This window comes from Phaenicophaeus curvirostris, chromosome 8 (assembly GCF_032191515.1).
Source record: "Phaenicophaeus curvirostris isolate KB17595 chromosome 8, BPBGC_Pcur_1.0, whole genome shotgun sequence".
In the NCBI taxonomy this organism is placed as follows: domain Eukaryota; kingdom Metazoa; phylum Chordata; class Aves; order Cuculiformes; family Cuculidae; genus Phaenicophaeus; species Phaenicophaeus curvirostris.
Window position 1 is genome coordinate 2,719,104 of NC_091399.1, and position 17,375 is coordinate 2,736,478.

A 17,375-nucleotide genomic window follows, 5' to 3' on the forward strand; every position below is an offset into this window, starting at 1 on the left:
CCTCTCATCCCTCACACCCACTTCCTGGCCACAGTCCCAAAGAGCCACTGCATCTCCTTGTTCCTCCCTGTACCTTGTGGTCAGTGCTATGCTGTAATTTTTATTCACACTGCGTGTCCCAAAATGAAAACAACCCCTTCCATTTGTACCATACATCAGATATAGACCAAGAATTTAGATGCTCTATTGCATGTCTTCTTGGGGCCCCTCACTACAAGAAGGATGTTGCAGCTCTGGAGCGTGTCCGGAGAAGAGCAACGAAGCTGGTGAGGGGGCTGGAGAACAAGACTTACGAGGAGCAGCTGAGGGAACTGGGGTTGTTTAGTCTTGAGAAGAGGAGGCTGAGGGGAGACCTCATTGCTCTCTACAACTACCTGAAAGGGGGTTGTAGAGAGGAGGGAGCTGGCCTCTTCTCCCAAGTGACAGGGGACAGGACGAGAGGGAATGGCCTCAAACTCCACCAGGGGAGGTTCAGGCTGGACATCAGAAAAAAAAAATTCACAGAAAGGGTCATTGGGCACTGGAACAGGCTGCCCAGGGAAGTGGTTGAGTCACCATCCCTGGAGGTGTTTAAAAGATGGGTGGATGAGGTGCTGAGGGGCATGGTTTAATGGTTGATGGGAATGGTTGGACTTGATGATCCTGTGGATCTTTTCCAAACCAGTGATTCTGTGATTCTGTGACACAGCTGTCTGAGTGCTGCGGGTTCAATGTGCTTGGCTTTGCCGGGAGAAGCCTGCAGCGTCAGAGAAACAGAAGAACTCCTCTGACACCTTCTGGTCAGGAGCCCGTAACAAACCCTGTCCTATGAACATCAGCAAATGCATTGACAGGGAAACTGCTCTCAATTTCATCTCTGAGCATTAGCTCCAGCACAGAGGCGGCGTGAAGCAAGAAAGGAGTCACTGTAAACCATAAGCCTCTCATTCCTGTAACACCCTCTGAGCAAAGGACAAATTAAAAAGAACCACAGATTTTAAACCATACTGTGTATAAAGAAAATGTGTATTTTCATACACACATCATCATATCAACCATTAACTGCTATGCTTGACCTGCTATTTAGTACCTTCACATTAAGAGATGTTTTACTTTTTCTAACAGTGCTGCCAAGCAGAATCACAGATTCCCTACCTGCCATAATTTCACCAGAAGGAACAGGAATAATCAGCATCTTTTACCTTAATAATCAGTTAAACACTGCCTACCCACATCATTTACACTAGGCTAATCATTCTTAAACCTTCAAATTCAGAGCAGGTGGGAATGCAGCTCCCTACTCATGTTGGAATTTTGACCTGCAGGGAAGCCAGCATCTGGCCACTGGGACATCCACACAGCCTCCAGCTGTGACAGATGCCAAACCTGTGACACTGGCAGGCAAGGACCACGCTACTGCACTCCTACAGCCAAGTCCTCATAATCCTTCTCTTCCCCAGCAACTACTTTCAAAAGCACTTACTAAAATTAGTTTGAAATACTTAACTCCAGAAACGCTCCCATCTTTATCCCTGGCAAAAGCATCCATTTGATGCAACGGCTATAAGGGTTGTATGAACAAGGAACAGTTAAATGACTCCGTATAATAGCAGAAGGACCTCACATTTACATTTGCACAGAAGAAACAGCACTGTGATCTGCCTGCTGTAGAAGACGGAGCTCAAGTAGTTCACCAAACCAATTACATGACAAACAGCTTGAAAGAAATGAGGACTTAACTCAGTCACCCAGCATATTCCTTTAGACCTATGTTTAATAGCTATAATATCTTAGTATTATCCCCCCCCATCAGAAATTCAAACACTTTCTTAATTCCTGCTGGGAAAAATAGGTAGAGCTTTTTAGAGGTGCGTATATTTATGCTATGTTAGAAAATTTACTCACCTGTAAGTTTAAATTATCACTTGAGTAGCAATCCCAAACATGGCATTAAAAGAGACGCTTTCATACCTGAAAAAGGCTGATATTGCAAGTCTGAATCGGTGACTTGGAGCGCTCTCCTCTCTACTGAGAGGTTAATGAAAAACACCAGAGATGCACTTCCACAGGGACAAGCTTGGTGCTGGACAATGTCTTCCTTACATGACTTAACTTCCATTAGAAGAACATTCCTTTCCTCTTTGACACTGAGACCTTGCTCTTTCACCACCAATATTAACTAAATTAGTTCCGTAAGCCTCCCTGTAAAAACCTCTTCTCTCACCTTAATATTTTAACAGGGGATGACAAACCTAGGGGAGAAATCCAGACATTTCAAAAGATTTTGCCAATTATTTTCTTAGTTGGGATTAAGCAAAACATCAGTAGAAATTAATGCCGTCTCAGAAAAAAAAAAATAAAATCACAGCTTCGAAGAAGGTAGTGCAATGCCTGAGGAAACTACACTTGGATTCAGAGAACATGTGCTGATTTATGATAGTATGACACTAAACAAATCTAAATCAAATGTTAAAAAACAAGTTTCGCAGACAAAAATGCCTCTATATTAAAGTTTATGGTCAGTAAGGACTCACTTTTCCTCAGAGGAACAGAGAAGTTCTTCCTTGAAGTTGAGAAAATTCATCTGCAAGTGATGACTTCATGACTCATTAGAGAATTGGATCATTAAAAGGAAGTGCCTGTAATACCAAACATTTTGAGTGTAAAAACTGTCAACACAAAGAAATTGTTCTTCCTGAACTGCATTGTATTTGGATATGGACAACAATGTATCCACCTTCATTTATGAACTAACACAATTCTCAGCACCAATGAAAGCTGTTCAGCCTTTCTCTTCTCCTCACTTTAGCCACAGATTCAGGTGACTTTAAATTTAATAAAGTTTGCAGGAAGAATTTAAATCCTAGCCACTTACCATCAAGGAATTAGCTGTTTCTCCCAATATCATCAGCTACAGAGTAGCAAATACAATAACAGCAAGTAACTTCAGAGTTACAGTCCCTCTGAATTATCTGTGACATTTGCAATTCAGATACTAAGTCAGACATAGCAAAACAAAAATGCCTCTGCGTCCTAGTAGTTCTCATTTGACAGATTCTTTGGCCATGAGCTGAAAAGTGAATTGTTTTGACAGTAAAAGCTTTTATTCCAAGTAAATTATGTGACAAAAATGGAATAAGACAAATTACGGTTAAAAAATTAACAAAGTCCTAGTTATATCTGTATAGCTAGTTCTAGACATATGTGTATCTGTTAAAAATCATTTTGCACTGCCCACAGCAGCTTCATTGTAACTTCTCAGAGAGCAAGAGATCCAATCCTGCCTGAGGTATTCGCTTCCCTTGTACCACAAGGCCACATCACCAGAGAAAATTTATTATTTCCACATCAGCCAAAAGAGCTACAAAAATTACTTTAAAGTATACACAACTCTGCTTATTACAAAAAGAAAACCGATTGGTAATTGATTGATATAATTAATGTAAATCAGCATTTGCTGTTACTGCTAAACCTGATTAGAAGTAAGTTTTATACCATACATCCAATTAATCATGTAAGCAAAGATGCAGTTAGAACAGCTACAAAATAAATGGGAAAAGGCTTCACAGAAGGAGCACCATCTTTCCTCGTGCACCACTGCCATGAATAATGTCTTCATGAGCCTTAGCTACTTGCTCCAGTGGATATTCTGGGCCCACAATTGGGTTCAGCCAGCCAGCTTCTATGCCATCAAGAAGTGCCGCTGCACATTCATGCATCTCCTCCTGCATGTAATAAAGACAGCATTTACCACCGCAGGGCCTTTACATTCTAGAAATGTATTTACTGTTTATGCAAAAGTTAAACCAAATTTCACAACCCAAAAATATTTTATGATGTTCTGAGATTAGATAAAAATGTAAAGGAATGAACCAACAAGTTATTTACGGTGAAATGATCCCTACAATAGGTTTTAACTGAAAACAGAGAAGTGTTGGAATATGCCAACAAAACATGCTTTAAAATGAAAATGTTCCTACCTCAGCTGCAAGAAACAGACTGACTCCAATTATACTAGATTCCTTAGTCATCGTGTCTCTGGGATTTATCTCGATGGGACCTCTACAGCCCACAACCTGTTACAAATAAGTTACGATGGAGTTTCACTCATAACTATTCAACTGTGGTGTTACGTGCACAAAGTAAGTGACAAAACCACTTACCATCACCCTTCCTCCACAGGACAGCAATTGTAAGTCAGCAGCAAGATTGATGTTAGAGAGCATTTCTATTATTATATCAACTCCTTCCATCTTTGTGTATTCCTATACAGGATATAATACCTTATTATCAGTCCAATTAGTGCTTGGGTACTACTGTTTATTTCATATCCTATAAATAACACACATTTTACAGTTTATTGATTACATTTTAAATACAGCCTTTGTACTAAGACTGACAGGTAATAAATTTAATTTTAGAGTATTTTGATCTGATGAATTGTAATATGCTACCATACTGGAAATTGCTGGAATGCAAGTTTCTAAATTCCATCGCCAGTGAAGAAAGCTCAGCTCTTCTAGCCTGGGAAAGTTTTTCCTTGTGTAGAAATGAAAAAGACAGTACGCTATTGCTCCCACATAAATCTACTTAAAAAAACTTCTGCAAATGACTGCTCATTCTGTTAGTAAGAAGAATCACCTAGCCCTGATACATGCTTACCTTAATTTTATCAATGTAATTTGCTTCTCTGTGATTAAATACTTGGTGAGCACCATTTCTCAGGACTATGTTCATGCCCTCCTCAGTTCCTGCTGTACCCAAAACCTTTAAACCACAAGCTCTGGCAATCTGACATGTCGCTATTCCAACCTGAGGGGAGGAAGCGGGAGGGAAGAAAAGCAAAAAAAAAAAACCCACAAAAAGGAAAAATTAAGTAATTAAGTCTTTTTTCTCTTTCTTTCTTAGCATCGATTTCATATATTTCACCTGCAAATTGGAACTTACCAATTTAAAAAGTTAGCCTGGAAACATTTTTTTAGCCATAAGTTATTTGCACCTTAGAATCAGTCAAATAAAGAAAAGATATTTACAGAGATGTGGTAAAACTTTGTGGGGTTTTTGAAGAGATATCAGCATTTAATATAAATCCACGTAGAATGCAGTCTGTTTGTTAAAGCTGGGCCATAGATACTTGATACAAAGCCAAGGCAATTCTTGCCTTCACAGAATCATCTGCTATTGATACCAGCACTACATACTGCAAAGAAAACCTGCAAGCAGAAATTTTGTTAACATTATGAACCTTGCACAACCAGATAAATTATTCCTTTAGAAACCAAATTCTCTGGGTCTCGTATCAGCTCTGCACTCCAGAGGATGTTTGGAGGTGTTGGATGCCTCCACAAAAACCTGGTGCTGGAGCCAATGGTCATCCAGGCACAGCAATGCCATCTCTTGGCATTGCTCTGTGTCATGGCAACAGCATGGGAGACCAAGATGGGGGAACACAGACACTGCCTGCCCAGGATTCAGTCCCAGCTGGTCAGCTCCCGGAGGCTACCGATTCAGCAGCTCCCACAGCAGCCACAGTTACAGGATATGTTCCAAAACGCATGCTCCAAGGATGGTGACTCAACCACCTCCCTGGGCAGCCTGTTCCCATGCCCAATGACCCTTTCCACAAAAAATTTTTTTCTGACGTCCAGCCTGAACCTCCCCTGGTGGAGCTTGAGGCCACAGCCCCTTGTCCCGTCCCCTGTCACTTGGGAGGCCAGCTCCCTCCTCTCCACAACCTCTTTTCAGGTAGTTACAGAGGTCTCCCCTCAGCCTTCTCTTCTCCAAGCTAAACGACCTCAGTTCCCTCAGCTGCTCCTCGTAAGGCTTGTTCTCCAGCCCCTTCACCATCTTTGTCGCCCTTCTCTGGACACACTCCAGAAAAAAAAAAGCATCTAAATCATCTGAAACAGAAACCTAATTTTGTTAATCCACTAATTGATATAAATGTGACCATAAATCACACCACAGACAAAAGCAGATGCAAAGACAGAAAGCAGCATTTCTTATAAGCTGCCTTCTCCAAATACTTACCCCCCCACTGGCTCCATGCACTAGCACGCTCTCTCCTGCTTTGGCATGCCCTCTGAGTGGAAAACAGAAAATATTGGCATGAAGATTGCAGTACACAGCCGTTACGCGTCAGATTGTATAAACCAACGTCAAAACTCATCTTTCACACAGTATGATTTCCAATTCATGTTATGGCTAAACAGGTACAATCAGCTGGAGGCAAAATAAACTATATCACTTATAAATTTACGTACTGCACAGTTATGTTGTGCACCTAGCAGCAAGTCATGGTCTGGTACTGAACTTAAAGATTTTCACCTGTTACAGAACATAAAAGTAAACCATGCTGGTTCTAACAATTTGTTCCATCAAACTAAACCAGATGTCCAGACCTAAGCTCTCACCTAGCGGACATGAAGCCTGGCTTTAACTCATTACCCTGCCCTATGGCACAGACAGGGCTGTACATGAAGCCTCTCTGGCACAGAGGCTCAGGAAGAAGAGAAATTAGAAGAAATTAGAACTATTCCTGTTCTTCACTGGCTAAAGTAACAATTAGCACTGAGAGAGAGTTATACATTTTATTACAAGAATCTTATTGGAGAAGCCTTTCCAGGCCTGTTCTCTTGAGAAGAAATGTGTAACAGGAGAACACCGTTGCTAGCTTCTAGGTGACAATGATATGACAATGCCATCAGCATAACAAATTTAACTTAAGAGTTTTAAACATTTCCACTCATTGATCTCCTCTCCTTTTAGAGGACAATGAAAATGTGGGCTTCAATATTTTAAATATTCATAAGCAAAATGGATAAACTTAGATTTGACACCTTACTTTTGGAAAAGAGCACGATAAGCAGTGAAGTAGGGTATTGCAACTGCTGCTCCTTGTTTAAAGTCCAGTTTATCCGACAAAGGAAACACTTTATTAGCTGCAGCAACTGCATAATCTGCATATCCTCCAGAGATCGTACCAATGGTAAAAACCCTGTCACCTTTCTAGAAAGGAGGGAAAAAAAATAGAGACATTAATCATCTCGCTTATATTTTCTTTAATATAGTTTAAGAACCAGTTCACAGATGTTTAGCTGATTTCTAACAGCTCTCCTATTAAAACTAACCGATTATATTTGTCACAGAGAGGATTTTTATAATGCTAATACATACAATCCATGCAATACAAACCATATCATTTCATACACCTAAAGTGTCATAATTAGAACCCCGGCTCTAGAGGGTAACACACAAACCTACTGTCTCATTAATATTGACCTTAATGAACCTGAACACTAGAGAATTCCAAACACAGATTCCAAATGCAAAACCTAAAAAGTTTTCACAAACACAAAATAAACATTTCTCAATTATTTTTGCTTAAACGTGGAAAAGAGATATTCTCTTAATAAACCTTACAACACCTCAATATTGCCACTGCTCTGCAGAAGGGCCGGCTCAAGCCAAAATCCCACAGGCGATGTGGACATGCACAGCGGGCAGCACGTCACCTATGTATGCCCAGCGCCGTGGCACAACACCAGCTGTGGGGCCAAGACAGCACCCAGCCTGGCCCTTGGCCACTGGCAGAGCAATGCCAGGGCCCACAGAAGGCACAGATACACAGCTCTGAGTCTTCTGCTGCCAGCATGGTGACCTCCATAAACATCCAGCATGTGGATGGGGTGGGTCCGGTCTGCGGACACCGGGTAGTAACTGCTGCAGGGTAGTGCAATGGTTTGCCAAGCAGCTCGAGCATGCAAATGCACAAGCTTGGCCACTCGGCATTTTTGGGATGTCTGTCTGGGGCACACACACGCATTGCATCAGCTCTCACTCTGGACTGTCAGGGTGACCCCACTGTGTGCTGCCACTAGCTGGCAAAGGTGAAAAAAGCCAGCAAAGCAATAGAAACAGGATTAGCAGCAGAGCAACCACACAAAGATGATCCCATAAACAATCATGAATTAAAAATGAATGTATTTTCTACACCTACCTTGAATGCAGTAACATGTTCTCCAACCCCTTCAATTACACCAGCCACATCTGAGCCTGGAGTGTAGGGTAAAGTTGGTTTTCTAGCGTAAGTCCCAGAACGAATATATGCCTCGACAGGATTCACCCCACAGGCGTGGACTTTAATTAGCACCTAAAGAAAAGATGCTCCTTAAGCAATAATTAAAGAGTTTTAGAAATTGAATCCACAGCACAGGATCATGGCACTTTAACTAGATTTTTAACAGAGTAAGCAAAAATCTGAACTGAGGCTATTTTCAGGAAATCCTTTCTATAGATTATGTAGCCCATGCAAAAGTAAAAAGCCCACACTTGTTAAACATGATGTCTCAGGTTGTACAAATACACTGATCAAAAACTACATATTCAAGATGAAAAGTTTCGGTTTGCATTCTTCATTCTGTTCTGAGTACGCCTATTATCATCCAATGCCATTATTTCAGTACACAGAACTCATATATACCTGATTTTCTTTTGGAACAGGAATTACGACGTCTGACTGGATTTTAAGCACTTCAGGGCCACCAAATTCAAAAACTCTGACAGCTCTCATCAGATTTCTTGTGGCTGACATAGTTATCAGAATATCTGCAGGAAAAAAAATATGGTATTGCCATCATAATTTATTTCGCATTTTCAAAATAAAGAAATCAAACAACCACCTGCCAAGCAACTGATTAAACAGAGCTTCACTCTTTATTTAAACTGGGGGAAGGAGAGTTGGTTTGGGCTTTTTTCCAAAAACTTGCAAAACGCAGATCCCACTGCTGGCCAACTCCAGTTATGGAACTTCAGGGCTGCAGACAGAAGCAGGCTTTTCCCAAAGATGATTACAGCTTTCACAAGGACCTGACTTCAACATTATTTTTTTCCTAACTCTAGTCTGTAAGAAGCCTGCATAGTTTTGGTTGTCTGTTCAAGCCAGAAAGAGCACTGGTCACAGGGATGTACACTACTAAGATTTCCCTAGGACGTGGCAAAAATCCACTCTGCCAAGCAATTTCTGCAGTACAGGTCACTTTTATATGTTGTGATAACAAACCATAAAGCAGCTTCTATTCTGCTCAGAAAAAAAATGGACCCATATGTTTTAATAAACTATTCTCCAGCCTGGTGATGAACCTAGTATGGGGCCGCCTTCAGAGGACTGGAAGCAGCCCGGTACTGGCTGGAGTGGCTGCAGGCAGGCAGACATCATCCCAGTGGCTCCAAGCACCTGGGGAACCCCAGACTCATCGGCACAAACCAGTTGCGGAATGGGGCAGGGCCCAGGGCCTGAGAGTGGGGAAAGCAGGGAAAGCAGCAGCAGCACAGCCCATACAGAGAGCTCTGCCCCTCGGGATCATAAAATCATAGAATGGTCTGCTTTGGAACAGACTTTAAACATCATCCAGTTCCAACTCCCCTGCCATGGGGGGGAACTCCTTCCACCAGACCAGGCTGCTCAAGGCCCTGTCCAACATGGCCTTGAACGCTTCCAGGGATGGGGCATCCACAGCTTCCCTGGGCAACCTGTGCCAGTGCCTCACCATCCTCATTGGGAAGAATGTCTTCCTAATGTCTAGTCTACATCTTCTCTACTTCAATTTAAAGACATTTCCCCTCATCCTGTCGCTACATGCCTTTGTAAAATGTCCCTCTCGAACTTTCTTGTACACCCCCTTCAGGTACAGGAAGGTCGCTATAAGGTCTACCTGGAGCCTTCTCCAGGCTGAACAACCCCAATTCTCTCAGCCTGTCCTTGTACGGGAGGTGCTCCAGCCCTCTGATCATCGTTGTAGCCCTCTTCTAGACCTGTTCCAACAGCTCCACATCCTTCGTTTGTTTGTGATTCCAGAACCGGACATAATGCACCAGGAGGGGTCTCACATGAGACAGGAATAGAGGGGCAGAATGCCCTCCTTCGCCGTGCTGGCCAAGCTTCTTCTGATGCAGCCCGGGGCACGGTTGGCCTTCCGGGCTGCGAGCGCACATCGCCGGCTCATGTCGAGCTTCTCATAGACCAGCACAGCGAGTCCTTCTCTGCAGGGCAGCCCTCAGTCACATCATCCCCCATCCGCAGATCGCCCCGACTCGCGGTAGGGGTGGAACTCGGCCTCCCCGCGCCCCGAGGACACGGCGGGAGTCGGGGCCTCCCTCGCCTCAGAGCAGCCACCGGCAGCCGGGCCCTCGGCGGGCGGGAAGGTGGCCCCGTCCTCCGTGGGAAGCAGAGGCGGGGCCGGATGAGAGGGGCCCGACCCGGCTCCCGGGACGCTCAGCACCCACTCGACGGGGAAACGCGGCGCGGAGCCGCTCCGCAACGAAACAACAACCCGGGCACAGCGCGACCTCCGCCGCCAGGCCTCGCCCCCGAGTACGGCCCTCAGGGAGACCCCGCCCCGCCGCGCCCATCACCGCCAGGCCCCGCCCCGCCCGCCGCCGCCGCCGGAGCCCCGGGCCCCCCTCCCGCCGGCAGGGCCGGCCCGAGCCGGAGCCCCGCGGCCGTGTCCGCCTGGGCCTGCGGAGCCGGGCCCCGAGCTCGGGGACAGCCGGCACGGGCAGCCCCGCGCGCGCCGCCTACCTCCGCGGCGCTACTGCCCGCGGCGCGAAGCGGGCCCGGGCCGGCGAGGGGGGCGGTGACGGGATCCCCGCGCCCCGCCCCGCGCCCCGCCCCGCGGCCGCCCCCGCGAAGGTTTGTCCCGCGCAGGCTGCCGTCGGCCGGGCCCGGCCCCTCATGGCGGCCTTCGCGCGGCGGAAGGCGCAGCGGCTGGCGCGGGCGGACGGCAGCAGGAAGGGCCGCCTGGACGAGCGCGCCGCCCCCGTGCTGCGGCTGCTCAACGCCCGGGACCCGTTCTGCACCGCCAGCTCCTGCTCGGGCCGCCTCGTCCTGCTGCAGGGCGGCGCCGCCGTGAGTCCCGCCGCGACGGGCTGGGGGTGCCGGGGGTCCCGGGGTCCTGCTGGGTGTCTCTGCTCCAGGTTCTCATATTAATTGCTGAGACTTAAATCCTTCCAGTGCGAGACCGTGCTCTCAACGCTTTATCTGACTGAGAATAGAATCACAGAATAGTCTGGGTTGGAAGGGACCTTAAAGATCATCTCGTTCCAACCCCCCTGCCATGGGCAGGGACGCCTCCCAGTAGATCAGGCCCATCCAACCTGGCCTGGAACACCTCCAGGGACGGGGCAGCCACAGCTTCCCTGGGCAGCCTGTGCCAGTGCCTCGCCATCCTCATTGGGAAGAAATTTCTCCTTATGTCTAGCCTAAATCTGCCTCTCTCCAGTTTATATCCACTGCAGCTAGTCCTGTCACCACAAACTTTTGTGAACAGTCCCACTCCAGCTTTCTTGTAGCTCCTTTCAGGTACCGTAAGGTCGCTAGAAGGTCTTTTCAGAGCCTTCTCCCAGGCTGAACAACAACTCTCTCAGGCTGTCCTCATAGCAGAGGTGCTCCAGCCCTCTGATCATCTTTGTAGCCCTCTTCTGGACCCGTTCCAACAGCTCCACAGTCTTCTTATGTTGAGGATTCTGAAACTGGACACAATACTCCAGGTGGGGTCTCACGAGAGAGGAATCACTTCACTCGCCCTGCTGGCCACGCTTCTTTTGATGCGGCCCAGGACACGGTTGGCCTTCTGGGCTGTGAGTGCACATTGCTGGCTTATGTCGAGCTTCTCATCAACCAGCACCCCCAGGTCCTTCTCTGCAGGGCTGCTCTCAATCACGTCGTCCTCCATCCTGTATTGAAACTGGGGATAGCCCTGACCCAGGTGTAGGACCTTGGCCTTGTTGAACCTCATGAGGTTTCCCCAGGCCTATTTCTCCAGCCTGTCCAGGTCCCTCTGGATTACATTCTGTTCTTCTATGAGGAGCATGGATAAATCCGTTTTAAACTACTCCTATATGAATATATTTTCGTACCTTGAGAAAACACGCTTTTTTAAAAGCAACGTTATTTATGATGAAGGACTGTTTTCTTTACACAAAATCAAAGATCGTGTATCTGTAGTGCCACTTTAATTCTTTCTCTCTGTCTCCAGAATATAAACAGCTCTGAGATCCAGAAGAAAAACTGCACCTGGCTCATGGTAACACATGAAATGTGTAACAAAGACGATGTGGTAAGAGGACATTATGGTACAACTTCTGTATTTATGTAATGCAGGATTCCTAATGTCATGGAAAAAATGGCATGTAAATGGAAAGAAATGTTCAGGTGTTTTTATGACTGTTACTGAGATGAATCAGCACTCTAATTTAAAAATAAACTGTCCTCTAGTTGCTCTACTTAACAGATTCTCAAGAGCTGTTTTTAGGAGAATGCTTTTAAGCTTAAGACCAAGTTCCCTGCGTAGTTGTAAATGCAGCCAATATGAAATGTGACTGATTTTGTATGGTCAGAAGTCACATAATCCCCATGTCTCAATAGCTTCTCAAGAAGTCAGGAATAGGTGTTGCTTCTGTCACAGAACACTGACTTTCAGAAAATGATTTATGAAAATCTCGGATGAGGTGAGTCTTGGTTTTGCAAAGCCGTGGCTCTGTTCAAAATGAAAGCTGTCCTGTCCAGAAGTGAAATAAGCTCAGTTTTTGTCGAATGCTTGCTGGTCTTTGGGCAGTGATATAAGAGTCATTAGCAGGTGCCACAGGGTGAAATACAAAAAATGTATTCCTCACTGACACCACAGTGACAATTACTGTATCAAACCACGCATTTCACTGGTGGAAGTTCTGTATCAGGCAGCATTGAGATGATGCTTTCTGGAAAAGCAGCGTTCCAGAGACATAGGAATTACTAACTTAGCTGTTCAGAAAGACCGGCTTCCAACTTAAAATAAGAACATTTACAGAGGAGATTCTACACAAACACATTTAAGTAGTTTTCAGTTTTTGAAGGAAAGTGGGGAGTGCTACTTCATCAGTTTTCTTTTATGCCATCATTTCTTAAAAAAGCATATGAATCTGATTATTTTATTGAATATTTTCATTTTACAAGAAAGATGAGAAGGGCTGGACAAGACAGCAACGGAAAGGGTAACAACTGACATCTCTCCAGTTAACGCAGCACATTTCTTAGCGCTGTAAATTGAGCAAGTGAAGGCAAACGGGGGGGAGATGGTGCTTATGGTTAAATAATAATAAAATGAAACAAGTCATATAACTGCCTCAGAGCAACTTTTCTGAATGGAAAAAAGTAGTATCAGCCCTTAGGGCCGCTCTGCAAAAAAGATAGCATAGAAAAGTAGGGAAATTGTACTGATAAGCCCTGTAGAATGTCATACAGCTTTCTCCACGCTTGCAAGTCTAGGAAAAATTGCCATTAGCATCTCAGTCTTCTGGCACAGCTCAGGGGGTCTGAAGGTGATGTCTTGCATTTTACAATTATGAAGTTACTTCCCTTTTTTTTTTTTTTCCCTTGTCTTGTGTATTTATGCATCTAATTTCAACTTTGACTTTTTTACCTTTGTAGGTGTTATTATTTAAACTAGGATTCAAACGTGATCAAGTCTGTTAGGCCACAAATTTCATCTGCTGAACCTGAGAAGAGTTTCTAAAGTTGAGGAATGTGCTTCAGAAGTAAATGTCTTTTATTTTAAAGAACAGCTTTAAATAACTGAATAGTTGTGCTCGGGTTTCACATGGCTGCAGCAACGCAGCCCTCAGTCTGTGCTGTCTGACTGAATCTATTTGTTTGCATGTAGGAAGACACAAACAGAGAAGCGTACATCTTTAAAGTCTCTCTTGCTATGAATTGCAAACTGAATCATGGGAATCCATGAGATTTCTGTGTATTACAAGCAATGAAAAATTAAAAGCAGCTGAACGTGATTCCTTGGAGTTCATGGGCTGCATTTTAATGCTTGTTTCACACATGGACTAGGTACTTTTTTTCTTTCTTTTTGTTTTTGTTTTTTCTTTCTTTTGTAGCCCATCTCCAGTGTTAATATAAATATTTTGGTGTTTTTTCCAGATGGCAGCACTTGAGAAAGCTACTGGTGATGTTGTGCTCAAGTTTGAACCATTTGTTCTTCATGTGCAGTGTCAAGAGATGCAGGATGCGCAGCTTCTGGTAAAATTACATTGACTAACAGTATCACAATATTGTTCTCTTATATTCCATGCTGCAAAGGTAAAAGTGTTGGCTCCTGAGCAAGCTCTAGCACTTTAGAATAGTCCCAGATGTGCTATATGTTTAATAACCAAGGTATTAAAAGTAAGCTAATGAAGAAAACACAGCTTTAAAGTGAGTAGAGATTTTGCTTTCCATTTTAAAATCAAAATTACTCAACTGCAGCTTGGTTTGCAAGCTGAAGCAGATTGCCTGCTACAAAACTTTTCCAGCGATCTCAGGTTGCTTTCATGGGCTGAAAGTGACGGTGTTTGTAGACAGCATTTTGCTGCCAGCCAGGCCATTTGGCTCCTGTGTTGCAGCTCATTGAATAGTACCTTTGCCTTCTGCTTTTCTAGCCTGACTCCAGAGAGTAATGCATGATGCGTTTGTTCCTTCATTGATCTAGAAGAGAGCTGATTAGCTGCTTTTATAGCATTGCTGCCCTTCTAGCTGTACAAGAGTAGCATGACTGAGTGCATGGCTACCAGATGATGTAGTGCCGTGCCCAGAGAGATGGTCATGTCCCATCTGCAGTGACGGGTTTAGATTGGACAGTCAGGATTGACTGGAGCTCTCTTAAAACTGCCCACTATTTGTGACACTACATGGGTTTGATCTTAAAAACATTTTACTGTAACTATTTTCTTGTATTAATCTGGGGAGATGGTTTGGAATAAGTTTTTTGCAAAACTGAGACTGAGCTGCATGGCAACCTACTGGGAATTATTCCTTGCTGTGAAAGTGTGTGAGACTTGTTTAAGGTATCTTTTTTTTTCCTCAGCATTCAGTGGCTGTTGATTCTGGGTTCAGGAACTCTGGTATTACAGTTGGCAGAGGAGGAAAAATTATGATGGTAAGGACTTTTCTACTGACCTGTAAGGAATATAACAGAATCCCATCATTACTTGTAGCCTCAGTTTTTTCACAAGCCAAGATCTGTGCTGTAACGTGATTGACTGCTTTCACAGGCCATGCTGTAGCACTGCAAATTCTTTCTGCCTCATTTGACAGCAAACTAACCAATTGTGTGGAAGAGTGTTTTTTTTTCCTTTAGTAAATTCCCCATAATATTCAAACAACCTTAATAAAATAAAAAACTTTATTCTAGAGAAGTCTTTCTCTGTGTGTTTTTAGGCTGTCCGGAGCACTCATTGTTTAGAAGTTCCATTGAGCCACAAGGGGAAACTGATGGTCTCTGAAGAATATATTGAATTTCTGATACATGTAGCTAATCAGAAAATGGAAGAAAACATAGGGAGGATTGACAGGTTTGTTGGATTCCACTAGTCCTGTTCATTACATCTAAATCTGAAAGTGAAAAATGCACAGGAGAGATTGTTTATATAAAAAAAAACCCAAAACACAAACTAGACAGCTCTTACAAAGTCTAAAATATAATTTCAATTAATTGTAGGAGCTCCAAAGGCTATAAAGTATTTAAGGAAAAACCTGTAAGCGATATGAGTTTGCAGACTTTGTTATTAAGTGTGGTTTGAGTTTCTTTTCTAATGTTAACAGCATTTGTTATTCTAACACAGTGGCCATCTCAGCAGAATTCAGGTGGCAATACATGCTTTAAACCACTAAATGCTTTGCATAGTTTGCAAAACTGAGGATTTTTGAGGGTGGTGGAGAGTTACACACAGTACAATTGTGTCCAGCTGAGGAAGAGAACAGGCAGAAGTGCCAGAGTGCGAGGGACACAGATACTGGTGAGGCACCTATGTATACGTAATCAGAGGAGTTTCTTTTTATGTGTCCACTGGGAATCTCTGTAGTGGTTAAAGTTAGCAGTGACTGCTCATAGCAGCAGTCCATCTGATTGCTAATGCTGTCAGTCATTAAACATTTAACCTGATACCGTTTCTAGTTTCTGTAAGGTTAACAGGGTCTTCATGGCACTTGAGTGCCTCCACCAATTGATTGCTAACATCCAGGCATTACAGAGTGGAGTAGCAGGACACGCACAAGGACACGCCCTGGTATTTCTGATTATCCTTCCAGTGTTGGCTAGAACATCTCAATGTCAGTAGCAATTTTCTTCTCTTGGCACATTTTGGTGATATTGCAAAAGCATTTGTTTGTTTAGTTTTGCAGATCCTGAGCAAACCTACAAAAAATAATACTGACATAATTTGTTTCTTTCTAGATTCTACAGAAGCTTAGAGTCAGCTTTGCAAACTGCCGCTGGTGCAAATGACTTGCATTCTGAGGGGATGGAGAGGAGTCGCTCTGTGTATGTTCGTAGAAGGAAGAGGAAGACAGTTCACAGACAAAGTGTATGCCCCTCTCCCAAGGATCAGCATGAAGAGCTGGAGCCTGAGGATGATATAGAAAACAGTCTTGATATTTTTGCTGATATCATGATCTAGACTAAAGCAAACTGAATAACAATTGTAATGCTCTTTGTAAGAGACAGAAATACTGCTCTGTTCTAAGCAGTAACACTCCCATGGATGTTTACCAGAAAAAAGGTAATTAAACAGAATTGTGCACAGGTTCAATGCCAGAGAACAAAACCTTAGAAGGTTCTGGGTGTTGTTTTTTTTAAAAGCACTGTCTTTTACTCTGTCTGCTAGTTATCACAGAAATAACTGGTTTGGTACAGCCTTTGGCTATGTCCTCAGTGGTGGCGTTTTGTGTCCATATGCTGAGTTTAGGCCTTCTGATTTTCACAGACCAGAGAAACTCTAAAAGCCTAGTTGTTATCCCTGAAGGTTTTTAATCCCTGTAGGAGCTTTGCCAGCAGTACAGATGCCCGTCTCAGAACAGGACAAAGCTACGTGTCAGCCAGCTGAAGGACAGTTGCTGGTGTGGAGATAAGAACAGAAAACTAGAAGTTGGGTCCTGCTCTGTGCCAGCTTCAGCCACTGTGTCCTGGATCCTTTCTGGCCGTTGCACTGGGCAGCAGTGTTGATGTTGTTTTCCTGCACTTTGCTGTGTTTCAGGCTCCAGCCCCCTGTGTGTTGCCATCTTCTGCTTCCCTTGGCCAGTGGCCGTTAAGTGTTATTTTCCTTTGAGTCTTGTAGCCAGCTCCATACATTGATGGTCTGTTTGCTCCCTTACATCTCATTCCATGTGGCTGGTGCCCAGCCTCCGTTCTAGCTGTCGGGCATAAGGTCATCCGAAGTGTACCCTAACAGGCTTTCTTCCCAGGCTGTGAAGCATCGGCACTCAACAACTGTTAAGCACAAACCAGCGCAATAATGTGCACATTCCTGTATTGCATCCCTGGAAAATTCACTCCTTACTCCAGGTGTATTTTGCAGAGCAATGGTGAATTTGTGAA

At 44.1% G+C, this 17,375-nt stretch overlaps 2 protein-coding genes across 3 annotated transcripts; one reads left to right on the top strand and one right to left on the bottom strand.

The window, feature by feature from the left end:
* Positions 1–3,061: 3,061 nt before the first annotated feature.
* Positions 3,062–10,637, bottom strand: LOC138723187 (quinone oxidoreductase-like). 2 transcript variants are annotated; one of them, XM_069862105.1, is made up of 9 exons: positions 10,559–10,637; positions 8,462–8,586; positions 7,979–8,131; positions 6,824–6,987; positions 6,010–6,061; positions 4,642–4,791; positions 4,143–4,244; positions 3,960–4,055; positions 3,062–3,704 (listed from the first exon to the last, which is right to left on the bottom strand). In XM_069862105.1, exons 2-9 carry the CDS (start codon positions 8,570–8,572, stop codon positions 3,543–3,545), a joined length of 990 nt encoding a protein of 329 aa, XP_069718206.1. In that variant the 5' UTR covers positions 8,573–8,586; positions 10,559–10,637; the 3' UTR covers positions 3,062–3,542. The 2 variants fall into 2 exon arrangements, with proteins under 2 accessions (XP_069718206.1, XP_069718205.1); XM_069862104.1 differs by lacking the exon at positions 10,559–10,637 and adding an exon at positions 9,693–9,832.
* Positions 10,638–10,695: 58 nt separating this feature from the next.
* On the top strand, positions 10,696–16,613 carry LOC138723198 (tRNA wybutosine-synthesizing protein 3 homolog). The gene is made up of 6 exons (XM_069862115.1): positions 10,696–10,885; positions 12,015–12,095; positions 13,946–14,044; positions 14,868–14,939; positions 15,221–15,354; positions 16,236–16,613. The coding sequence occupies exons 1-6, from the start codon at positions 10,712–10,714 to the stop codon at positions 16,456–16,458; spliced, it is 783 nt and encodes a 260-aa protein (XP_069718216.1). The 5' UTR covers positions 10,696–10,711; the 3' UTR covers positions 16,459–16,613.
* Positions 16,614–17,375: the final 762 nt, after the last annotated feature.